The sequence below is a fragment of the Staurois parvus genome, unplaced genomic scaffold (assembly GCF_062004578.1).
Source record: "Staurois parvus isolate SC_StPar_1 unplaced genomic scaffold, SC_StPar_1.0 ptg000153l, whole genome shotgun sequence".
NCBI lineage: Eukaryota > Metazoa > Chordata > Amphibia > Anura > Ranidae > Staurois > Staurois parvus.
In genome coordinates this window covers 13,376,788-13,404,257 of record NW_028317949.1, presented here as the reverse complement: position 1 = coordinate 13,404,257, position 27,470 = coordinate 13,376,788, and the positions used below count along the sequence as shown (strand labels likewise).

Here is a 27,470-nt window from a genome sequence, read left to right as displayed (position 1 = left end):
CTACAGCAAGGACTGATTGTAAAACAACATTTCATTGCTGACACTGCAAGCATTACATATTTCATCTGATTAACTAAAGAAAACCACAAATCATGACTAAAATTTAAAGCTAAGTATAATAAATACACTAAAAAGGGAACATGTATAGTAAGTGTACAGGCAAAGATGGCTTGACTGCTAAGTAACCTGCAGGTTAAAAGGTGGCACGTGACACAACCACTAGCTTTTACAAGAGGAACTGTAAATAATAAAAGAATCTCTAATATGGTAAAAAAATTAATTCTATCATCAAGCTCTTGCTGTCCTATAAGGCCTTATCGTATTTTTTATGCAAAGCAATGCAATATTATTTTTTTGCTGACATTTTAGTAGAAAACTAGTGTTTCTTATTCATTAAGAAGTATTGAATTTGTAAAATGACTAAATCAACCAGAATCCAGGTCAGATTACTCATGAGATAGAAGAATGTGTGTGTTACGATCAATCAAAGTGTAATTTTGTGACCTTTTTGAAATCTAGGCTAGCTGAAAGAAGTAATATGATAGGGCTTGAACATTTTTAAAAACATGTCAGTATATAAACACAGCATATTTAATAAATCTGTTCAACAATACTGAATCTCTCCAGCTAAATGTAATATATTCCAAGCCACTTCAGTGAAATAGACAGCAAAAGAAAAGCCTGCACTTGGGGTAATCTTTCTCTCAGAGTTAACTTGGAATCCAAAAACACAGAAATTTTATTACATAAACACCATAGATTATACTATATGAATGCATGATTGGCCAGATACGTAAAGGTGATGAGGTGCCTCACTGACAAAAAGTAATTTGAGATTGGTAAGGGAGGGTGAGTCTGAACTCAGTCTTTATGATTCTAGTTGATATTGGTTAATGGAATATCCCAGGTTGTTGCAATCTCAAGACATGCTTGAAAATGTCAAAGTTGATAACGGTCCCTGAACAATCTATCAACATGTTAGCTTTTATAGCCACTACTCCAAACTCTGATGCACAATGCCATTGTTGACCTACCAAAAGTGATGCTAGGTTTAGACAGGCACATCAGTGTACAATACAGTACAATGCTGCATACAGTAGAAGTGCTCTAATATGGAGCCTCACTACTTCCAACTACAACAGAAATAATGTTTCCCCTATTATAAAGTAAGACACTGTTCCTTGACAATCTAAAAAAGGATGAAGCACCAGATTAAAGTGGATGCTCCAATAAAAAAGGGAAGGTCCACCACACCCAAACAGAAAGTCCTGAAGAAAGCATTGACAAAAAAATATAAGAAAACCTCAGCCCCAGTTTCTAATGTTTTTGCATGGCATGGCTGATGTCACCTGTGAAAGCTGAATGCTTGAAATACCATGAGAATGCCCTCCAGGGCAATGCATGCAGGCATAACATCACCCTCCCAGAGGCTTTGGAAGCCAGAACAAAGGTAAGTATTCTGTGTGTGGTTGGGGACTAGAAGTAAAACACATCTTTTTCTTTGCATAATATCTTATTTATTTATTTTCCAGTGCAGATTTACAATATATATTGACAAATATAAAGTCATGTTATTATACATAGACCTACGCAGAAAAAAAAATAGGAAATAAAAAGAAATAAAGGAAAAAAATTAAATAAAAGGGGGGAGGGGAAGGAAGGGGAGGGTGAAAAAAGAGGGAAGAGGATACAAAACACACCTTTTTCATGTAAGGTATGCTTTATATAGCTTTTGGAGCTTTGAAGTGGGTTGTAATATACCCTGTTTTACTGCCTGTGTACATCAGTACACATAATGAAATGGAAATGTAAGTCATTTATATTTTTATTTCCTATAATGATATGTATTTTTCTTCTCCCTTTCACTTGCTGTTATTATTTCCATCCTAGAAGACTTTCAAAACAAATTAAGTTACTCAAATGCTTTGCAGAATGCATTTGTATGTCATATTTCCAAAGCAGTAATTTAAAAAATGTCCAAATACATAAAAAGTACTATATATATTTATATATATATATATATATATATATATATATATATATATATACACACACACACACACACACACACACAGACAGGTGAAACTAGAAAAATGTGAATATTGTGCAAAAGTTTATTTATTTCAGTAACGCAACTTAAAAGGTGAAACTAATATATGAGATAGACTCATTACATGCAAAGCAAGATAGTTCAAGCCGTGATTTGTCATAATTGTGACGATTATGGCTTACAGCTCATGAAAACCCCAAACCCACAATCTCAGAAAATTATAATAGTGTGAAAAGGTGCAATATTCTCGGCTCAAAGTGTCCCACTCTAATCAGCTAATTAAGCCATAACACCTGCAAAGGGTTCCCGAGCCTTTAAATGGTCTCTCAGTCTGGTTCAGTAGGAATCACAATCATGGGAAAGACTGTTGACCTGACAGTTGTACAGAAAACCATAATTGACACCCTCCATAAGGAGGGAAAGCCTCAAAAGGTAATTACAAAAGAAGGTGGATGTTCCCAAAGTGCTGTATCAAAGCACATTAATAGAAATTTATGTGGAAGGGAAAAGTGTGGAAGAAAAAGGTGCACAAGCAGCAGGGATGACAGCAGCCTGGAGAGGATTGTCAGGAAAAGGCCATTCAAAAGTGTTGGGGACTTTCACAAGGAGTGGACCGAGGCTGGAGTCAGTGCATCAAGAACCACCACACACAGACGGATCCTGGACATGGGCTTCAAATGTTGTATTCCTCTTGTCAAGCCGCTCCTGAACAACAAACAACGTCAGAAGCGTCTTACCTGAGCTAAAGAAAAACAGACCTGGTCTGTTGCTCAGTGGTCCAAAGTCCTCTTTTCTGATGAGAGCAACTTTTGCATCTCATTTGGAAACCAAGGACCCAGAGTATGGAGGAAGAATGGAGAGGCACGCACTGCAAGATGCTTGAAGTCCAGTGTGAAGTTTCCACAGTCTGTGTTGATTTGGGGAGCCATGTCATCTGCTGGTGTTGCTCCACTGTGCTTCATTAAGTCCAGGGTCAACGCAGCCGTCTACCAGGAGATTTTGGAGCACTTGATGCTTCCTTCTGCTTTATGGGGATGCTGACTTCATTTTCCAGCAGGACTTGGCACCTGCCCACACTGCCAAAAGCACCAAAACCTGGCTCAATGACCTTGGGATTACTGTGCTTGATTGACCAGCAAACTCGCCTGACCTGAACCCCATAGAGAATCTATGGGGCATTGCCAAGACAAAAATGAGAGACATGAGACCGAACAATGCAGAAGAGCTGAAGGCCGCTATTGAAGCATCCTGGTTTTCCATAACACCTCAGCAGTGCCACAGACTGATAGCTTTCATGCCACACCACATTGAGGCAGTAATTGCTGCAAAAGGGGCCCAAACCAAGTACTGAGTACATATGCATGCTTATACTTTTCAGAGGTCCGATATTGTTCTATGTACAATCCTTGTTTTATTGATTGCATGTAATATTCTAATTTTCTGAGATTGTGGATTTGGGGTATTCATGAGCTGTAAGCCATAATCATCACAATTATGACAAATCACGGCTTGAACTATCTTGCTTTGCATGTAATGAGTCTGTCTCATATGTTAGTTTCACCTTTTAAGTTGCATTACTGAAATAAATGAACTTTTGCACGATATTCTAATTTTTCGAGTTTCACCTGTATATATACAGAGAGAGAGAAAAGCTACCTTCAAATAAAGAGTTTTTTTAATGAGAGAGTCCACAACTCAGAGTGTGATTTAAGGCTTTGTCTGCTCAATCATGCTTTGTTCCAGCTTTATTTAGCAACAAGAATAAAATTCAACCTTCAGGCCTTTACTTCAAAAATCAAATCAGTTAAAGCTGCAGGCTAACAGCTACATACACAGTGGAAATACAGTGAAATAAGTATATGTGTCTTACCTGCTAGAAGACTTATGAAACAGTTCACTCACACTGGGGATCAAGACAAGCCAGTCCGACAGTGTAGCTAGGTCAGCAAGTTCACTTTTCACCACCACAGGCAAGCATTGCAGCTTGGTCACTGACCCACCCAGTGCTTACTGATTGGAGTATCAGTACACTAGTGAGGTCTTCACTCTCTTCACTTTTCAGCAGGGGCGGACTGACCATTTGGAAACTCGGGCACTGCCCGAGGGCCCGGGGTCAGTATGGGGCCCCATGAGATGCCCCTGGTACCTTTTTCATAGGCTTTTTGAGTTTGGGCAAGGACACAGGGGCCCCATGATCCCCTATTGCCCGGGGGCCCCATGAGTTGTCAGTCCACCCCTGCTTGTCAGCATGTTCCCAATGTTTGATTGTGTATCACACTGTGAAAGAAAGTTATTGGCTCAGATTGCTGGCTCACCTTTAATTTGAGTGTTGTATTTATAATAGTCATACTAACATAAATGAATGCATTTTTTCACAGAGTACAAGGCTGGCTTAGCTATTTTACTTCTGTGAATTTAAGTGTTTTTGTTGGGACAGAACTGCTTGCAGCAGGCTTTTTCGGTGGCCTTTACAGCCTGTAAGTTTATGGATATACAGTACTTATAGCCATCTGCTGCCCAGGACTGCCTGGAATTATGAATAGATATGATCGGCAGCTAACAGGCAATCCTATGTCTGAATTGCAGCTTTAAGTGAAGGCTATTTATAAAAAAATAAATATACCTTTTTGGCTATTAGATCTGAACACAGGCTGGATGGTAAAGCAAAACCTTTAATTACATGCACCCTGATTTTTCCTTGTATTGAAACACAAAATGTTTAATAGGGCATTTTGCATTTTTTTCTTATTTTGTATTTATTATAAGTACCATCTTCATGAAAAAGAAATTTATGACAATATCCAGCTTCATAGCAACAGAGAAAAGATGGGGTTTTATATAAAGAAGCAGCACATAATCTGAAAACATTTGGGCACAGCTATGTTTTATTGCAATAGCCATTACTTGTTGGTTTCTATCACAGTAAGAGCACTGAAAAAGCCCATTAAATCTTGAAAGGTATCTGTCAAGAAGTTATCTCAAAAAGGAAAGGAAATTGAATTTTTCACAGCAGTATTCATTTTATTTATTTTTTCCTACAGTTCCTGGTACAGAAAACCAGCAGACAATATTTTATTTAAAGTTTAGGTTACTACAGTTGATTTGTTTATCATGCTGGATACAGAATTATTGAAGCATGCTAGCATTTTTAGCAATTCAGCACCATTAAAAACATCAAGCATGCGTAACAGTTGCAACATTTGGGAAATAACTATATACAGGGCTTTCTTTCTGCCGGAACGCGGCGGTACTGCGTTCCGCCACCTTTTTCTTCTTGTCCCCGCTCACCGACTGCCTCTGCAGAGCTGACAAGCTATGCAGAGCAGCGAAAGTGACAGGTGCCGGACGCGGCTTGTTTATGTCATGCTTGCGCGTGCCCGGCACCTGTCACTGCCGCTGCTCACAGCCGGTGAGCGGGGACATGCACGCTTCACCCCCCCCCCCTCTACCGCCAGCGTGTAAACATCGGGGGCGCGGACGATGGGCGAGGACACTATGCACGCTTCACCGCCCCCCCCCGCCGGCGTGTAAACATCGGGGGCGGCGCGGCGACATCAACGGCAGTGACAGCGTGGACGCAGGGGCCGTACAGCTTGGAGTAGGTAAGCTGCGCTCGGCTCCCTGTCACTGACTGCAGTATCATGTATTGCTCTAAATTTTTACTCTCTCCCCAGCCTGTGCCCACCTAAACTATCCCAACCACCTGTGCCCACCTAAACTATCTGAGCCCACCTAAACTATCCTCACCCACCTGAGCCCACCTAAACTATTTCAGAACGCAATTGCTCAGCGCTCAGCGGCGCCGATCGAGAGCGCCCCTCCTGTGCATGAGGAACAGGAAAGATAAATTCAGTGATGGACGGTATTTTTTGGAGGAAAAGGTGGCAACCCTAGGGGAGCCTGTAGGAGCAGGCACATCTACCAGACAGGGTACACATGCATGCTAGACTGATTTTATATCTATGCTGGACGTTTACAAACGGCCTGCCATGATTTTATATCTATGCATGTGTTCCTGGTGTCAGTACGGTACTGATTTTATATCTATGCGTGTGTTTCTGGTGTCAGTACGGTACTGATTTTATATCTATGCATGTGTTTCTGGTGTCAGTACGGTACTGATTTTATATCTATGCGTGTGTTTCTGGTGTCAGTACGGTACTGATTTTATATCTATGCATGTGTTTCTGGTGTCAGTACATTAGTCATTTTATATCTATGCATGTGTTTCTGGTGTCAGTACGGTACTGATTTTATATCTATGCGTGTGTTTCTGGTGTCAGTACGGTATTCATTTTATATCTATGCATGTGTTTCTGGTGTCAGTACATTAGTCATTTTATATCTATGCATGTGTTTCTGGTGTCAGTACATTAGTCATTTTATATCTATGCATGTGTTTCATGCAGATCATGCAAGAGGCAGCCGGGGGTCCGATGACATCATTTCCCTTATATGGTATGTACGGGAAATGATGTCATCGGAAGCCCCTCCCAAATTTTACTTGCATTCCTGTTCTCTAAAGGGGTGGTCCTAGGGTTTGATGGGGGCGTGGCCAGGTTTGGGTGGGGGAGTTCCACCACCTTTCCTCTGAGAAAAAAAGCCCTGACTATATATATATATATATTATATATATAATTTTTAAGCAACAAAGCAACAATATATGATGTTTTGAAGAAGGATGAAAATGCATTGCTCTTCTATTGGCTTTCTACCAGCCACATATCTGCTTAAAGCTAGATTATAGCAGAAGAAAGGAATCACAGGTATTGATTTTCTTTTTTTTCCCCTTTCTTTTTTGAAAGAGAAGTGGAAGTGACAGAAGGCAATGTTTTTATTCTGTAACATCAATGGACACAGCAGATGTACCTGATGTTATTGCATGTGTTACTGGCACTACACTTGACAGAAAGACACAGAGTTCATTTAAAACAGACTTCAGAATATGCAGACTGCTCATCACTACCAAGCTTTTACACATTTGCAAAAACATTTGCATGGATAACATTTAATGAAATTCAATAGAAAATGTCAAAGAAGCAATTTTGTTACAGCAGCTACAAACATTTGCAGATACCATAGCAATCAATTGTCTAGTCTCTCTCTTTATGTCTCTCTTTTTTTATATCTTAGGGCCAGTGTTTTTTTTTTGCTTCAAACAGGTTTTGCATCTGATATAATTCTTAACCACTTGAAGCAGGTCAGAGGGGATAAACTTTAGGTTAAATGTACTTGTATAAAAAATCTGAATGATCTCAGAAGCATCTTAAACTGATGTCAAATTGTTGTCTCTGACACAAGCCCAAAGCTTTCTGGTACAGGCTCCTACTTTGCATCTTTATATAATATATGTAAATAATAGTGAAAATTCCCAGGCCACCCACAGCCCTTATTTTAATCTTGAGCAGACATAACCACATTGCATACCTACCAGCATCTAATATATCTTGGAGATTCTTGAAACAAGATTCTAAGCTCAGTTTGACTTGCCAAAGTAAAAGAGAGCAGCCCTCCAACTTTTTGATTTCAAATTCTACAATATTAACAGGTTCCCGCCCGATCTATAGCCAGATGGTGGCCTGCAAAACATCTCGTCCCTCCGGGTGGACGCCATATGGCATCCTTTCAGGCATGCACAGTTTGCATGCCCGCAGAGCCACGCAGCGCAGCTATACGTCACCTGCCGTGTACCTCGGACACGGCTGATGACAGATCTGAGTACCGGCCCCATTGCCGATACCATGTGACCTGCTGTGACCAATTACAGCAGGTCACATGACAGTTGTATACAATGGATGGCTTCCTAAGAGAAAATTTTCCTGTGGTGACAACTGGCAGAGATATTCCACTGGATTTTAATTTCATTTTACTTCCTGTTGTGTCTCTTGGAGAGGACATGAGAGGACATCCTGCCCTTAGACTCAAACAGATTAAAAAATCCTGACAGGGATATCAACTATTCCTTACATTATACAAAATAGTTTGGGCCTTACATACACTTTAACTTAATATCAGTTGTAGGTCAACTTATCATTAAAAGGAATCTATAATCATTATAGATTTGTTAGTGAATCTATAGTGAAAAACTATTTTAGTTATCTTTCTTGTAGTCTTTTGTTTATAAATAACAATTTATCTAGTTCAATACCGGGCACATTTACCCCCTTCCTGCCCAGGCCAATTTTCAGCTTTCAGCGCTGTCACACTTTGATTGACAACTTTGTGGTCATGCAAACACTGTACCCATATGAAATTTTAATAATTTTCACAAAAATAGAGATTTTTTGGTGGTATTGAATAGCTACTGGGCATTTTATTTTTTGCATTATAAACAAAAAAAGACTGACAATTTAAAAAAAGCATTTTTCTTTGCTTCTGTGATAAAATTTTGTAAATAAACTTTCTACAAAAATGTAGGTCAAAATGTATTCTGCTACATTTCTTTAGTGAAAATAACCCTTATCAGTATTTATTATTTAGTCTGTAGGAAATTTATAGAGTCCACAAACTAAGATATATATCTGAAAATGGTAAATTCTGATGTACTGATGGACAATCTCATTTCTTGAGGCCCACAAATGCCAGGACAGAACAAATACCCCCCCAAAAGACCTCTTTTTGCATACTGTCACCAGTGAAGTACAGCATTATAATATAACTGGTGTGGTGGTGATCAGGGACACTGACTGTTGACTGTATGTAAAAAAAGAAAAATAATAAAATAATACATTTTTTATAATTTTTTTTACTACTGTGACTAGAGCAATACAATGTTACCATACAGGGGGGACTGACAACTCATGGGGCCCCCTGGCAATAGGAGATCATGGGGCCCCTGTGTCCTTGCACAAACTCAAAAAGCCCATGAAAACGGTACCAGGGGCATCTCATGGGGCCCCCTACTGACCCCGGGCCCTCGGGCACTGCCCGAGTTTCCAAATGGTCAGTCCGCCCCTGTTACCATAGTAACATTGTACTACCCTTGGCAAGTGATCAGGATTTTTTATTTTTTTTTACAAATTATGATTGCTTATACCAGTGAATTTCACTGCTATAAACAACTGTTGAAAATCTGAGAAGCCAAGTTTGGAGAACAAGTAATAATTCAGATTTTTTTGAATTGTACATTTAAAATTAACTTTTGAGATTTGTATGAAGCATGCTATTTTATTCACTTGGAAAGCTCAGAATAGGTAAATGTGTAAAAGAAGCAGAGCTCTGCATGGTGGCTGCAAATGTAAACATAATAAATGATGAAGACAATACATAAACACATTATACTCTTTAAATAGTAAATTCACTAAAATGTGTTATGTCATTTATAGATACAATGTAGGTAAGATGCTACTCACGCTTGTCTTAGATTTTAGGTATTGCTGCCTAAATTAGAGTGTTACTGCTACTCTTTTGCATTAATGAATTAAAACTCCAACAGGTGAAGTAGGACATAGTAGGTGTGCAGATATGGAAGTCTAGCACAGAGATCTCACCAAAGGTTTAAAAATGTATGAAGAAGGAAAAAACAAAGGGATGCCCAAGAGCTATATGAATTTTGGGGTTTCCGCATCTACTAGACAATGAGAAATTACTTTTTGGATGGACTGACTTCAGTATGTTCTATCATTAATCATCTTAATGGAAATTTAAAAATAATATCATCCTGACAGAAGATTGAAAAAAATATTTATATCATGATATCGCAAGTATTAGTCAGTACCATCTGAGTGGCTTCCTCAGTTCAAACAAAAGAAGTGTCCAGACAAGGTTATGACTGTCTCATGTGGGTATAAATGCTGGCATATGTTCACAAAGCCCATAAGAACTGAGCAAGTCACTTGCACGAGTAGTGAAGATTTTCAGCATTATAAAACAAGGCTAGGTAAATGTGACTGACTACTATTAGACTTTCTATTTTGGCTGCAGTTTAGTTTTAAATGATTCTGTAATACTGAACGCTCTTTTAAAGGGAGAATAGCATATTGATTTATTGCCTAAAAAGGTAATTTGTATAAAATTGTGGTGAAGGCTAAGTACTACCAGAGTTAGCAACTTTTCAAGAGGCTATGCACAGGGGCGGACTGACAACTCATGGGACCCCCCGGGCAATAGGGGATCATGGGACCCCTGTGTCCTTGCCCAAACTCAAAAAAGCCTATGAAAAAGGTACCAGGGGCATCTCATGGGGCCCCCTACTGATACCGGGCCCTTGGGCAGTGCCCGAGTTTCCAAATGGTCAGTCCGCCCCTGGTTATGCACAACTACAGTTGCAAGAAAAAGTATGTGAACCCCTTGGGATTACGTGGAGTTTTGCATGAATTGGGCATAAAATGTGCTCTGAACGTCATCTAAGTCACAATAGAAGAACACAGTCTGCTGAACATAATACTACACAAACATTACATTTACAGTGCAGGGAGGAAAAAGTATGTGAACCTTTGGACTTAATAACTGGTTGACCCTCCTTTGGCAGCAATAACCTCAACCAAACATTTCCTGTAGTTGCAGATCAGACCTGCACAACAATCTGGAGTAATTTTGGACCACTCCTCTTCACAAAACTGTTTCAGTGTAGCAATATTCGTGGGATGTCTGGTGTGAATCGGTCTCTTAAGGTCATGCCATAGCATTTCAATGGGGTTGAGGTCAGGACTCTGACTGGGCCACTCCAGAAGGCGTATTCTGTGTTGTTGCAGCCATTGTTTTGTTGAATTGAATTACTTGTATGCTTTGGGTCATTGTCCTGTTGCATCACCCATCCTCTGCGGAGCTTCAGTTGGCGGACAGATGGTCGTACGTTTTTCTGCAAAATGTCTTGATAAACTCTGGAATTCATTTTCCCATCAATGACAACAATCCATCCAGGCCCTGAGGCAGCAAAGCAGCCCCAAACCATGATGCTCCCTCCGCCATGTTTTACAGTGGGGATGAGGTTTTGATGTTGGTGTGCTGTGCCTTTTTTTCTCCACACATAGTGTTGTGTGTTCTTCCCAAACAACTCAATCTTGGTTTCATCTGTCCACAGTATATTTTGCCAGTAGTGCTGTGGAACATCCAGGTGCTCTTTTGCAAACTTTAAACGTGCTGCAATATTCTTTTTGGACAGCAATGGCTTCCTCCGTGGTGTCCTCCCATGTACTCCATTCTTGTTTAATGTTTTCCTTATTGTAGATGTGTCAACAAAAATGTTAGCATGTGCCAAAGATTTCTGTAGGTCTTTAGCTGACACTCTGGGATTCTTCTTTACCTCATGCAGCATTCTGCGCTGTGCTCTTGCAGTCATTTTTACAGGACGACCACGCCTAGGGAGAGTAGCAACAGTGCTAAACTTTCTCCATTTGTAGACAGTCTGTCTTACTGTGGACACATGAACATCAAGGCTTTTGGGGATACTTTTGTAACCCTTTCCAGCTTCATGCAAGTCAACAATTCTTGATCGTAGGTCTTCTGAGAGCTCTTTTCTGCGAGTCATGGTTCACATCAGACAGTGCTTCTTGAAACCAGTAAACCCAAAACAGGTGCGTGTTTTTTAAGGGCAGGACAGCTGTCAGCAACACATCCAATATCATCACACTGATTGGAGTCAAGGTTGGCTCACTCCTGGCTCCAATTAGCTCTGGGAGAAGTCCTTAAGCTAGGGCCTCACATACTTTTTCCTCCCTGCACTGTGAATGTTTACATGTTATGTGCAATTTAACCATGGCAACATCTAATGTTTGTGTAGTATTATGTTCAGCCGACTGTGTTCTTCTATTGTTGTGACTTAGATGACGTTCAGAGCACATTTTATGCCCAATTCATGCAAAACTCCACGTAATCCCAAGGGGTTCACATACTTTTTCTTGCAACTGTATTTTCAGTAACTCTAAATAAGCCTGCACATACAGTATATCACCTTTACCCAGAACATTTCATATTGGTTGAAGTTGGACCTTAACATTAGCAATAAAATAAAAATAAAAAACAATTGTGAAGTATGTGAATGATTAAAAAATTATATATTGTAAAGCACTGAGTAAACTGTTGGCGCTATATAAATCCTGTATAATAATTATAGCAATTTTCTTTGAATTAAATTGATAAACATTTGCATTGCTGACAGCTGAAATGATTTTAAATTTACCACTACAAGCTATAATTGAATATCTAAATATTGTGGCTGGGTGACTTTGCAAAAATTGTCATTTTTCCCAATTTCTTTGACTCCCGGTGGATTTACCCCCCCCCTTCATGACCAGGCCATTTTTTGCAATACGGCACTGCGTTACTTTAACTGACAATTACGCAGTCATGCAATGCTGTACATAAATTAAATTTGGCATTTTTTTCCCACCAATAGATCTTACATTTGATGGTATTTAATCACCAGTGTTTTTTTTTTTTATTTTGTGTGTGCTATAAATGAAAAAACTGACATTTAAAAAACAAACAAACAATTTTTTTAACTTTCTGCTATAAAATATATCCAATTAAAAAATGTGAAAAATCAAATGTATTCATAAATTTAGGCCAAAATGTATTCTGCTGCATATTTTTGGTAACTGACACGTTGTGGGAACCAGTGACACTAATACAGTGATAGGTGCTAAAAAAAAATACACTGTCACTGTATTAATGACACTGGCATTAATGATTAAGGCAATTAAAGGGTCAATTGTGTGCCGAGCCAGTGTTTTTGTGTGCTGTTTTTACTAGGCAATCTGCTAGAGTTTATTCCCTGAATAAACTCTAGCAGATCGCCACTGACAGAACACAGCTCTGCCTTGTTTACATAGGCAGAGCTTTGTTCTGTCAGTCTCTTTGGCTAGTGTCCAATTACAGCAGAAGCAGAGCTCCAGCAATCACCCATCCCCCTGTGGCAGAAGAGCAAAATCACGTTTATGTATGTGATTTTGCACAGAACGTACACCCTGTAGCAGTACATTTGCTATAGGGTAGACGGAAAGTGGTTAATCTTCTTTATTTTCAGTTACCTTTCGCTTGTCATGTAAAACTGGTTTAATACTGGTAGTTGATTCCAGCAGAAATGACAGTCTTTGCTTCAGTAAAAAAGATGTAATATTTTTATGGAGGCAAGTACAGAAGTTAATATGTAAGCTTGGCTTGTCCATTAGTTTTTTTTTTTTAATTCTGGAAATATAACGTTCAAGACTTTCTCAGCTTGCTACATTGCATGCCAAACAGGGATATGTTAAGACATAAACCAATTTGGGGCAAAGTTCACTCTAATGGGCCCTCAAAACCAACAATCTAATATTTTCATGTAAAAAATAGCACCTTGTGTATATTCTTGCTGTTTTTAAATTGAACATGCACAGCATTCTCATGTTACTGGATAATTCTGTATGCAGGTAAGACCCTTTTATTTCTGGGATGAGAATGTTTTGGTCATGATTTTAAACTCTAGTATATTTTCAGGCATCACAATAAATTGGGGGAAATCAATTCTACTATCACTAGAACCAATCCAACTTTTATTCCCTGACCAGGGGTGGACTGACCATTTGGAAACTCGGGCAGTGCCCGAGGGCCCGGGGTCAGTAGGGGGCCCCATGAGATGACCCTGGTACCTTTTTCATAGTTTTTTTTTAGTTTGGGCAAGGACACAGGGGCCACATGAGCCCCTATTGCCCAGGGCCCCATGAGTTGTTAGTCCGCCCCTGTCACTGACTGTGCGCAACAAATTAGAATTTCTTATTTCTTCTGATAATTTTGTGTGATAATTTAGGCAGATCCACAAAACTGAGTGACCAAATTTACTTCCATTGCTCTCCAGGTTCAAAGAAACATTTTTGAGTTGTACTTGGCTGCCCCTAACTATAATAGCAAGGATGATTTTCATAAAAATAACAGCTACCCAACCTCTATATATCATCCCAAATTCTTCTATTTAAAAGGTTTTACTAGCCAAACATGCTGTTGTGTGAACCTATCTGGAATGGCAGCTCTCCTCAAACCATAAAACCATATGAGAAGCACTTTACCTCTCCTGGAAGGAAGGATTAGCAGTCCCTAATCCCTTCCTGTATTATATTGTGACACATTTACAACATTTTGGGGAAGACCTTTATCTCTACTAGATTATCCTAACCAAGAAGTAACATCACCCCTCGTGTATAAAGATTTTACTGTTTACATTTTAGAAGCAAGTGGGTTTTTTTTGTTTTGTTTTTTGAAGCATATGTAATACCTCACTCTTCATTGGTATAATAAAAAGTGGCTACACATGAAATGAATTCTCAGTTATCAGGGCTTTAGCACGTATACCCCACAATGAGTTAATAGATATCTTACTGGGTTCATTGATTTAGGTGGCTTTGAACTTCAGAAAAAGGGTGACATAATTACCTCTCTCAATTATATCTTGCTAGTACAGCTAAATCCTTTAAACAACTGCAGATAGATCTCTCAAGAAAAACTTACCTTTCACTAAATAGGATTAACAGCAATTATAGAACATTCTCGGCATAAGGAAGGTCACATATTTAAAATATGTAGCACTTAGTTCTTACAACCCACTGTCATTATCAAGTAAAGTCAAATAGGTTCTGGGCCTATATCCATTTTTTGATGAACAGTGGCTTGAAGTACTGCAAAGAATACCCCAAATGTCAATATCTCACTCCATGAGACTTACAGTGTTATTCTTATTCCATAGAGTTAACTGGGCCTCTTAAGGATGTACTATGTTTCTTGAGAAGATTTCTTTTACAAAGAATTTTATTATAGAGTAAGCAAAGTTAAACAGACATTCGACAGACAGATGCATTGACCAACAAAAATAAATTGTACAATGTAATTGAGCACTAGTGTAAGTCATATATTGGAAGAAACGTGAACTTTATCTTATAACAGAAATGCCCTAGGGGAAAAGACGATTAGGGGGGTAGGAAAGAGACAACTAACAATCTTTGAAGGTCAATGAAATTGTAGACTCTAAAAGGGAATTTTGCTACATCGACATAAAGAAAACATGAGATACCAAACTTCGGGCTCATGGAGAAATCCAGGTTGCATAAGTAGCATTACATATGTAGCACATAAAACAATAAGCCCACTCATTAGAACATGGATAGAAACAGATTAGACAGAAGAATAGAAAAAGACATTCAATGAAAAGACAGGAACAAAGAGTAGAGAGAGAGGAAAAAAAAAAGGGAGGGGGGGGGTGGCTCCAAGGAAATCACAGCAGAATCCATCCTCATATTGACAGAAGAGACTGGTCGAATCTTGATGGTTTGGCTATATCCAGCCAGGGGCGCCATATCCGCAGAAATTTGGAATGGGTATCCAACAATATGGCCGTCAGTTTTTCATTAACCATTATAAAATTCATCCGATTTTTGACAGCCTCAAAGCTAAGATCTTGAGAAGATTTCAAGCTGTGCTCTAAGTGTACCTTGGGACAGTGGTTATAATTTACATGTTATTAAGATGTCCAAACTTGTTCCAGAATTGGCAAGATGTGTTTGAAATCATGAAATTATTAACTAATAATTGACTACATTTTTTAATCATTAAATTATTGATTATTTCGGCTTCATTGTTGATCTTGAGCAAAAAATGTGTCTCCTTGGAATCTTTGAACCCCCTTTAATGATCCTCAGATAGAGATCATGGTAACCAGAACCCTATATCTATTCAGAAAAGCAATAGCACAGCAGTGGCTAAGCTCCTACCACAAGCCTCTGGATAGATAAAGTTTCTGTGCTACCCTTGGAAAGCCTTACCTATACCCACAGATATAGCATTAAAATGTTTGAAAAGATCTGGAAATCACCACGTGGAATTCTTTAATACTATGCAAAAATTACATGTCCGTACATGTACTTGTACTTCTTTTTTTCACATCTATTCATAAAGTAGGACACTATTTGGCACATACGTTACTGTAATTTCTGCTACGGGACAAAAAGATTGATTTAGTTTTCTTCTGTACAGTTTACCTAAAAGTGAAAGGACAGATGAATAGTTAATAAAATACATGTTTATAATAAAACTGTTATTTTATATACATTTACAATATTTAATTTGCAGCCGGCATACAAATAAGCAAGACAGATTAAACTAATAATAATCAAATTGATTAATTATTTTCCCTGTTCATGTGTATAAAAAAAGACCTGGATTACTCTGGGTGCTCCAGAGATACGCAATGGAAACGCTTTGCCACATTTTTGCAACGTTGTTCTGTAACCATGTTATGTTGTTTTCAAATATGTACAAACAACTGTATGTTTTATTCTAGTGAACACTAATTCTATTTGAAAGAAAAATATAGGTTTGTGTAAAAATGAGTGTTACTAGAAGGTAAGAAACATTAGTAGCATTTCCGTGATATGAGTATCATATTTAATATATGCTGTATCAGCATCATGTATGTGTTTACCAAAATAAGGCAATTTGCATACTTGCCATGTAATTCTATGGGATATTTTTCTAGACACTTCATTCCTTTCCTTTTAATAATGACTTTGGTTGGCTTTTTGTTAACAACACTTGTTTTCTTTTTTTTTCTTACAGTTAATACAGACAATAAGTGCGGTGGACAAAGATGAGCCTCCTGGTGGGCAAAAATTCTTTTTCAGCTTAGCATCTGTTAACCCAAACTTCACTGTCCAAGATAATGAAGGTATACTAACTTTGGCAATATTCCCATAATTTTATAGTTAATAAAGAAAGCGTGTTATCTGTGTAGGCTAAAATTGCATCAATTGCTTTTTTTAACCTACATTTTGACACTGCATATAAAGAGAACAGTGGACTGGAACAGACTACTATGGGTGACAAAAAAATTCTCAAATAGCCAGGGTGGAGTATGGGGTCAGTTGAATGCTACATCCTTGTACTGTAATTATTCTAATCTTGTATAACTGATTCTATTCTCACAATATGGCTGTCCAGCATCTGTCCCAAACAGCCATATCTGTTAAATCTGGCTATAAGACCATCACAATGGATTATCTTCTAATATCTGAATGTGTTGCTATATTATACTGCTATACAACAATTTTTGTGAACATATACAGTTTGTAAAGATAATAATCATCCATTAGAAATAACATTACAAATATTTAAAAAATATTTAAAAAATAAGAGAAAAAAATGTTCATGTACTAAGTAAATACAACAGTCTTTCCATAAGTATGAAGACTTGCTTGATGCTTAAGTTCCTCCACCACAGATATGCGTGCAACACCCAGTGCTGAATCAAAATTTAATTCACTCACCAGACCAATTTGACCTCTTTACTAGGAAAGAAGGTCTAACTGAGTTTGTTTATCCATTCAGGATCCAGAGTCACCCAGGATATATGGTATCTACTGTATATCAATTCTCTCACTCACTCCACAGGAACCTTTTTGGCATACAAGAACGTGTCTACTGAGATGAGCAGGTTTCTGCTTTCAGCTTATTGTATATTGCCAGGTGAAAATGATCTTAGTATAAAACAGACTACGGAGTGACATTGTATGGTTTCAGTTGTAGATATCTTACAACAAGCATTTCATACCCATTTCTGTCCAACTGCAATCAACAGGTGGCCTGGAGCATGACCAAAAAGAACCTTGTTGGGGATATGTCAGGTAGTTTTCTGTACAATACATTGCAATACAGAAAATAAGAACTTACACTGCTATTATCCTTTCCTTGCGCTTTTAAAAGTGCCTTTATTGGAAAAATATCTTCTCATTCTCTGTCCCTCCTAAAACTTTGACCTAACTCGTGCTCACCTTATCAAAATCTTATGGTTATATTTAGAAATGTTTTCTTTTAATTATGCAGATAACACAGCTCGGATTTTAACAAGGAGGAATGGATTTAACAGGCATGAAATAAACACATATCTTTTACCAGTGGTCATATCTGACAACGACTACCCAATTCAAAGCAGTACTGGAACGTTAACCATAAGAGTATGCACATGTGACAGCAAGGGAAACATGCAGACGTGCAGTGCTGAGGCCTTACTCTTACCTGCTGGTCTGAGTACAGGTGCTTTAATTGCAATTCTGCTTTGCATCATTATACTTCTTCGTAAGTATATATATATTTTTTGTTGTTGTTGTTGTTACAGTGAGGTCTATTAAATTTACATTATGAATGATGCATCTATTATCAGTACATATTTTCTATTCTTCCATTTTTGTTGCATAAAAGAAAATAAATAAGTTGATTTTGAAGTTCAGCAGCAGCCTATCTGAACTGCTAAGGCAATTAAACCTTTCATCAATTAAGTGGAAGAAGAATAATAAAAGGTGGTTTGTTGTGTGTTTTCAGTGCATTGATTTATGGTACTTTTGGTCAAACCAAGTTTTGCGCAGTTAGCAAATGTACCTACAAATATGTTGCCCATAAACATTAGATCAGGTAGTACCTGCTTGTCTTTGGCTGCCCTAGGCAACACCAACAGTGTTTAGTTGAAATAACAAATAGATAAGTAAGAAAACCTTGTATGATTGCTGTTATGTACTGAAATAAGCCAACATCAGATGCACTTGTATTATCATCCATTTTGTTGGTGTAATCTAAGTATTTGTGTTTATGAAACTGCAGTGCAATTTTATTCCATAAAACCAGACAAAAGCTGCACATTTAATCATACTTTAATTTCCGTGTGCCTGTTCTGTTATAAGCACTGGGGTATTGGGGATATTATACTCAAACAATAGGTTCATTTACAATGAATTTTGCTCCAGTCCAAAATTGTATTTTAGGGCATGGCAGCCCACTTTTATTCAATAAATGGAAAGTTCACATGTACATCCGTTGCCCATGCAGGGGTTTATTCCACAGCATTAGGCACAAACAAAATACCAAGCCACCTGGTTCACTTGTTGACAGCACTGCAGCTCCTCTTATCAGTCCCTCTAACTAGGTTGTCCAGCTCTTCTGAATCATTTGGATCTTTTAGTTTTTTTGTCCCTACTGCATGGCTCACCTCTGGCCAATGGGTTGGGGTCTCCTGGAACCCTGATAGGAGCCAAACTGACTCCTGGAATGAGACCTCTTGTCTCCTGGCTTCTGATTGGGACTACCTCTGACCTCTCAGTGAGTCCCTCTGTGTCCCAGATTCTGTCTGGGGCACCTTTGACCCCTCAGTGAGACCCTCTGTCTCTCGACTTCAGGCTGAGGCCCTCTGACTCCTTGGTGAGACCTTCAGTCTCCCAACACTGGGAGCGGTTTGAAAGCTGGGAGTGCTGTGATATCCTCAGACCTGAGTATACAATGAACCTTCACACCTGTGTATTCAGTCAGGTTGCAGGCATGTAGCACAGGATTGATGGTTCTGTCCCTCCCAATACACTTTGGAACTTTCAAGCTCCAGACATCCAGAACTGCCAAATCCATGGAAAGCCAAAAACACAGCTTTCTTTGCTCAGAAACAATAATCTGGAACTTTGCATTAACCATTAATATGAATGTCATGTCACGGTTTCCTATATTCTCACAGTGAATGGGCCTCTCACTGTCACAGCACCTTTAAACGACTGAATGGAAAAAGACTATAAACACTTTACAAACATGCAAAATGCATGGGCAAGTAAACTAATGGAAATCCAGTTTTGTTTGCTAGTTTCACATACAAACTATTAAAGAGGTAGTAAACTCTTTGAAAACTTAAAAAAAGTTTCCCCCTGCAAGGCAAAGGCATAATGTACTAGTATGCATCACATACTAGCACATTATGAAGGACTTATCTTAAAACAAAGCCTTCCAGTGGCACGCTGTCACCAATGCAGAGGATTCAGTCTTCACCGAGTCTTCCTTCCAGGTTTGCCAGCTGCAGCCGCTTGAATGATGTCACTCCCGCTCATGCGTGCGGGAATCTCACTGTCTGTTGCTCGATAGAATATCTCCTAAATGGTGCACAATTACGAGATGATAATTTTACCTACAATTAAGCTTTATTATAAGATTACCTGTAGGTATAAATAACCCAAAAGTGTTTACTACCACTTTAGGGCAAACTCTATCCCATCATCTGCCCATAATTCTGCAGTATAAAGTCAAAATGAGCTAATTTTTATTATTAACATGTGACATAGTTGACATAGTTGCAGGCATTTATGTTTTTGATTGTCATCATTGTACAAAAAATACGCAATGGCCATCTTCAGAGAAAATTATATGTTGGAGCATGTCCATTTTACTAACCCAGATCCATGGTCACATGATGTGCTAGGCACATTTTTTCCCTTTTTGTACAATTGAATGAGAAGGTCCTTTGGTGTCCACTTTCCATTGACTGTGTCCAGGAGCAGAATTCTCTCAGACTCATGAAGATGTAGCAGCATGAGGAAGTAAATATAAGGGGCTGGCTGGTGTGGGCACAGATGCAGTGGTGTATCACCAGTCAGGGGCAGACTGACAACTCATGGGGTCCCAGGGCAATAGGGGATCATGGGGCCCCTGTGTTCTCGCCCACACTCAAACTGCACACAAAAAAGCCTATGAAAGGTACCAGGGGCATCTCATGGGCCCCCTACTGACCCTGGTCCCTCGGGCAGTGCCCGAGTGCCCAAATGGTCTGTCAGCCCCTGTCACCAGTCTCTTGTAAACAGCATCAGCAATGGACAAAGATAGCAAACTCAGGTGAAAAATTAGGTTTCAATGCTTTCTTTAAATAAGGTAAATAAGGCAGTCTGTTAATTGGTGGGAGGGAGGGAATTGGGAGAGATACAAAATTTTGCCCTGAGATGTGTTGTTGATTATGGTTTGTGCTGAAGGTAATATTTCCTTATTCATTGTTTTTGTTCTAAGCTACTTTTCCATTATTCTGGTTTGTTATGATTTAACTTTAAGACTTTTATGTTTTATAGGAGTGACCTTTGCATATCTATCATTGTAATCGCAATATGAAATGCTCTTTATAATGTTTACTGCTTTAAAATAAGGTGCAGTAAAAGATCAATGACTCATTTGATGACATGGGCGATTATCATGCATTCAGTATCTTGTCAGGCAAACATACTGCTTGAGAATTACTAGATATTTAATTTTAAAAAGAATCAGCAATATCCATTAGTTTTTACAATTATGTATTTGCTTATCTAAAGGAGCAGAAGAGTAAAGAATGAAATTGGAATTCTAGAGAATTATCCCTTTGCATTTGTGTATTTTTAAATCAACATAATTTAGTAAAATATGGCCTTTATAATTCCAAAGGCGGTAATAGGAATAAAGCAAGTCAGGGCTAATGTAAAAGTGACAGTTTTATTAAAGGCCTTTTTTCTGTGCTTATGCTGTATTTGTCTCACTGAGTAATTTTCTGGACATGTTCATGACAGATAAGTGTATTGTATGCAAGAAAATCTTTTTTGCATATTAGTTTTATTATATATCCATAGTCCATTATTCTTCACCAAAAATATTTTCCTTCTAACCTTTCTTTACTTAAATGATTTTAAAGTAGCCCTCCAATGAAAACTTGTTTTGCTTTGCATACAGTGGGCAAGGATTACAACTATACTCACTTTTTTATAATAATATCCATCAAAAAGATTTCCTTTCCCAAAGACACAAAAGGCAGTGGGAGAAATTTTCCCCCTTGTAAGGGGAAATAAAACATTTTATAGCAGTCACAAGGCTGGTGTCATCATTGAGAAATCCATTTTTTGTGTTCCAGACATGTTTTTATTGGATTTTATTGGATTTTTATTGGATTTCTCATTCCTGTCCTTTCCCAGTGACCACCAGTACAAATTATTATTATTACTATACAGTATTTATATAGCGCCAATGGGTATGCTCAGCACTGTACAGTAGCAAGGGGGACATAACCTGAGACAAGACAGTAACAATACAATACACGAGGGGTTCGAGGGCCCTGCTCCTTCGAGCTTACAATCTAGGAGGGAGGGGAAGGTGGCACAGGAGGAGATGGCTGTGGGGGATGGAGTGGTGGGAGGAGTGGAGGAGGTTAGTTGTTAGGTGAGGTCGGGTGTTAGTTGAGATTGGGGTAGGCTTCCCTGAAGAGGAGGGTTTTCAGGGTGCACCTGAAGGTGAGGAGGGTAAAAAAAATAAATAAATATATATATATATATGTATTTTTTTTTATTTAATTTAATTATTATTTAAATTAACAATGCTTTATGTGACAAAACTACCGAGGAAGCACTGGTCAAAAGAAAAAAAAAATAATAATAAAAAAAATTATTATATATATATTTATTATTAATTTTTTTATTCTGTCCACCAGTGCATCTTCCTCAATGGTCCCACCACACAAAACACCGCCAACCCAAACATAAAATAAAATATATATATATAAAAATATACACATTCATACACACACACACATACACACACATACACACACACACATACACAGGATGTACAGTGTTAGTTCTTTACGTCCAAATTGGATGGTATTGCCACTTGAGGTGCGACTTGCAAGACACAGATGTCTATGCAAGTCACACCATTTTAGAAGTTGGTGCGGCTCAGACCAAGTCGTAATCACACAGACATGACCGCTGTAATTGCGAATAGGGTGCGACTTGCCATGCGATTTGCAAGTCGCATGGCATGGCAAATCACACCTGGTGTGACCGGGTTGTTAAAAAAAAAAAAAAAAAATATGAAATGAAAAAAAAAAATTATATATATTTGCATGGACTATTTTAGAAGTCGGTGTGGCTCAGACCAAGTTGTATTTGCACCGATAGGACCACTGTAATTGCGGACAATAGGGTGCATCTCCATATACATCACTAAAAACCTGACAGATGTGTGTATGTACTGTGTGTGTGTATATATATATATATATATATATATATATATATATATATATACATACATACACACACACACAGTGTATATACAGTATACATGGCATATGATCTGCATCATATATATGACCATACTACTAAAGCCAAGTAAAGTAATGTGTCCAATAACCAGTAATTTAAGTGAATGGAAACTGTCTAAAAAGTCAGTACTGTGTATATTAAATCCTGTTTCCATTGTAGGGATGATGTATACATTTTATTATAATTATCATAATTAATACTAATACTATTAAAACTGCTGTCAACTATCAAGAAGAAAGGACACCGATCAAGGTCGATCTGCATGCATATGCCACAAATGGGAATGAGTGCTGGCAAAGCCCATAATTGTAAGCATATATGGAACAGATTTAGATGGCTGCACATCTAGAACTACCTTTATTGAACACTGTTCATAAATTAAGCAAAACAAGTACAGCAAGAGGGCTGTAAATTTCATGCTTTCCAGTATAGTCATAGATATGACTATAAGCTGTCAAGCATGAAATGTGATCTTGCTCTTGCTGTACTTGTTTTGCTGATTTTATGGATGGTGTTCAATAAAGGTAGTTTTAGATGTGCAGCCATCCAAATGTTTTTCCATATGTGTCCCTGCTTCAACATGGCACAAAAAACCTCCGTGCCTCTAGCATATCATGCTGTAGCAAACTTTTTAACGTAATTAAGTGAATGTTTGTACTTAAATAATCCCAACAGTCAAATATGTGAATTATAGAAGACTTCTTTTTTCAAATGTGATTGACTAGTAGTCTGTAGGTTTCTTAGTTCAGCTTACATATTTCTGTTTTCCAACAAAGAAAAAGAAAATAATCTGACTCTCACCTTCCAGGGTTACAAAACTGCACTGAGTATGTTAGTTCATAGATAAGGAAACAGTAAGCAAGCTGCCAATTATCAAAAGTAGTAAAGATTTGTTATGTTAAAGTGGTTGCAAATCCTTACAGTACAAATACACAGTGAAGTGACTGGCTTGAAGTGATCCACAGAGATGAAACAAATCCTCCTACATAAGTTGTACTTGTCTACCTGCAGCCTTCTCTTCTTTACATCCCTTCAAAATACTGCATTTATAAAGCTTGTCTTAAAGATCAGAAAACAGGGGGTGGAAAGCTGAAATTACACTCTGCAGAGCTCAGCAAGGAAAGCTGATTGAAGGGAAGGGACACCCCCCCCCCTCCAAGAAGAGAGCTAGGGCTGTCAATCTGATGGATGTTCCTCCCCAATCTCCATTTTTCTCTTGGTGTCAGGAAAACGTGTCAGAAGTGATTAATGCTGATAGCGGAGGAATGAAGCGGCAGGCAGAAATGACACATGGGGGTTAATTTACTAAAGGCAAATACGCTGTGCACTCCAAGTGCACTTAAAGTTGCTCTAAATCTGAGGGGAACATGCAAAGAAAATAAAGTAAAACATCATTTTTGCTTGCACACGATTGGATGAAAGAAATCACCTCATTTCAGAGCTTCACCTCATTTCAGAGCTTCCCCTCGAATATAAAGCAACTGCACTAGCACATTATTGAGGGATACACTTTGTATATTTTTCATGTCTGAGGTTTACAACCACTTTAAGTAATCCATCAGAGCAAGGCAACATGTTGATTTGTTTTTTTCAATGGCATTTATGCTTTTATAGCCATCATGAAGCATACAGCTAAACAGGAGACTCCACTTTGAATTTATAATGGAAAAAGTGGATGCCTATATTGTTGTTATTGGATCCAGAGAAAGTCACTTTATTTATTTTTAAGTCACATTTGTTTCTTTCATCTGTACACAAGAAATAGCTTTTCTGACTGCCATGCAAGTCCAGTATGACTGATACAAAATTAAACACACACACACCACACCACTACTACTACCACCATTAACACTACTCACTACTACTATCAATAATAATAACTTAATGGCAGTAACATATTGATATTTTGATTTATTCAATCGTATCACTACTAATGAAATGGGATCGCATTTGTCTTCTATTTACATCTTTTTTCTCCTTTTTAGTTATTGTGGTGCTGTTTGCTGCCTTGAAAAGACAGAGAAAGAAAGAACCATTAGTCCTGTCTAAAGAGGACATTAGAGACAACATTGTAAGCTACAATGATGAAGGAGGCGGAGAAGAAGATACACAAGCCTTTGATATTGGCACACTCAGAAATCCTGGTGCGATTGAGGATAAGAAACACCGTAGAGATATTGTCCCTGAAAGCCTGTTGTTACCAAGGAGAACTGCTTCTGTGCCAGACAATACAGATGTTCGTGATTTCATTAACCAAAGGCTAAAAGAGCATGACAATGATCCTATTGCACCACCCTATGATTCACTTGCAACATATGCATATGAAGGAAATGATTCTATAGCTGAATCTTTAAGTTCTTTAGAGTCTAGTACAACAGAAGGGGACCAAAACTATGAATACCTCAAGGAATGGGGTCCTCGTTTCAACAAACTAGCTGAAATGTACGGCAGTGGGGAGAGTGATAAAGATTCTTAACTTTCACAGTACGATCAATCTTTTTTTATTTGAAGCTAAATGGAATAAGTTTGCGGGCACTTGGAAATAATATTAACAATTTTAAAATAATTTTTTTCTGACACTTGGCACAGTGTTAAATAATAACAATAATACATTAAAAAAATGAGAAAAAAAAACTTTATACCACATTCATTTATTTCATCTGTTTTTATTCAATGTAGAATATCACCCTAGAGAATGACTAATGTTAATTATAAGCCATGGGTAAAATGCCGTGGTTGCTTTGTTGTATGTCAAATCCAATGATCACTTTGAAGACTTGAACAGAAGAATACTTCCTCGTACAAACTCATGTACACATTGCTTTTATCGGGTAATTTGGCTGCCTTTCCATTTGCAGCATTTTCTTGTTATTTTTTTTTTCTTAAATTTCAGAGGGAACCAGGAAATGATTTTTCTGATACATTTCTGATACATTATGTACATTAAAATGTACAGAAAATGTACATGTGATGTTAGTGTATTGAAGCTGGTGAAGATATATGTTAGTAGAACTTCATTTCATCAAATAGTATCTTGCCAATGTTTTATATTTATATTTTTGTATTTATTTTTAAGAAATAAACCTGTTTTTACAACTTGCTTAATGCCTATATAATTCAGATCATAAACTATAGGCAATGGGGGCAAAAAAAGTGAAACTCAGTAGGAGAGTAGTAACCAAAATGTGTTAAGTGGAAAAAAATAAGATATTAACACTTTGGGGTTATTTACTAAAGACATGTTTTTGTTGCACACCTGTATTTGCTTAGACTGAAAGTGTATCGAAACCCAAAACAAAAATCTTATATAAACTATACTGGTCTTCAGATGCGGTGGTTGTCCTAATTTTCTTTTTCCTGGCTTTTTTACTTTATTTTTACCTGACAATCCTGCAAATCCTGACCCTGGGGGGGGGGGGGGAGACTACATTTTTTCCTCCACTGTAGCTATGGATGGAGCCACGGTTAGCACTCAGGCTGTACTTCAAACTTGTCTGCCTTTGTCCATACCATTAGGACTGTTGTAAATTATACTTCACACAAAAAAGATTGTTTTGGGGTTTTTTTAGGCTCTCTGGAAATAGAGGTATTTTATGTACTTGCTAAACATTTTCTTAGTCTGAAAAAAGAAAACTAATGCAGCCACTACAGCTAATAACTGGTTGGCTTTAATATATTATATTTTTGTTTTCAGGTTTAGATATACAAATGCATTTTGAATCATTGTTGACCTAGAACAAGAAGAGAAATAAGTAATTCTCACATTTTTCTGACAGTTACTACTTGCTTGGTCTTGTTGTGACTACAAAAGCCAGACACAGTTGGGTATCTAGCATTTTGAAAATAAGTCTGGCAATGACACATTTTGTGCTTATTTCATAACAGGTGTGCTAAAAGTTCGGAATTTAATTTATATTAAATTGTATAACACGGTAAAACATAGATTTGGTGGACCTGTAAAATGTATAACATTAGTAAATAAACCCCTTGATTCTTACAATGATCCTTATCATAAGCATGATTCACTGTGTTGTGTCCACAAAATAACTATTGAGTAGCATTGTTTACAATGACAAGTGTGGGTTACTAGATCTTGTAGCCATTTTTTTTCACACACACATTCTGTATATTTTTGCAGTAGGGCATATAATATGTGTATGAGTTTATTTTTGTACCAGGTGATGACTGCCCATTAAGTAATGAATAAAACAAACCATCCTCCTCCTTGAACTATACTATTTAACAGTGAAAGCTGAAAATCTGAGTTCTGGGAGGTGACATACTATATACTAAAGTAAGAAAATATATTTTACTGACAATTTTTTTTTAAATTTTAGATAATAGTTATATACAGACTTTGTATATTTAATATTCCAAGCAATCATTTACCAACATTAACAAATAGAGCTATATGAATGCCCCCTGAGGAAGCCATCTAATACAAAACATGCCAGGGCAATGTGGTACTTGAACACAAGAACCTCTCATCTACATTTGGATTAATCAGCATCTCAGCCTGTATTTGGAGAAATCCAATAGCAGTGGATGATTGTATACTCATTTTAAGTACAGAGGGTGAAAGTCTGTTCTTATTTATACAACACACA

The 27,470-nt window shown here is 37.8% G+C and overlaps 1 protein-coding gene across 1 annotated transcript in view; it reads left to right on the top strand.

The window, feature by feature from the left end:
• Positions 1-26,866, top strand: part of LOC149463730 (cadherin-10-like) — a 590,257-nt gene extending 563,391 nt beyond the window's left edge. Inside the window, exons 10-12 of the mRNA XM_089674841.1 lie at positions 16,571-16,679; positions 17,834-18,085; positions 24,849-26,866. Coding sequence (XP_089530967.1) covers positions 16,571-16,679; positions 17,834-18,085; positions 24,849-25,339 — 852 coding nt within the window. The 3' untranslated portion in view covers positions 25,340-26,866. The remainder of the gene's footprint in view (positions 1-16,570; positions 16,680-17,833; positions 18,086-24,848) is intronic.
• Positions 26,867-27,470: the final 604 nt, after the last annotated feature.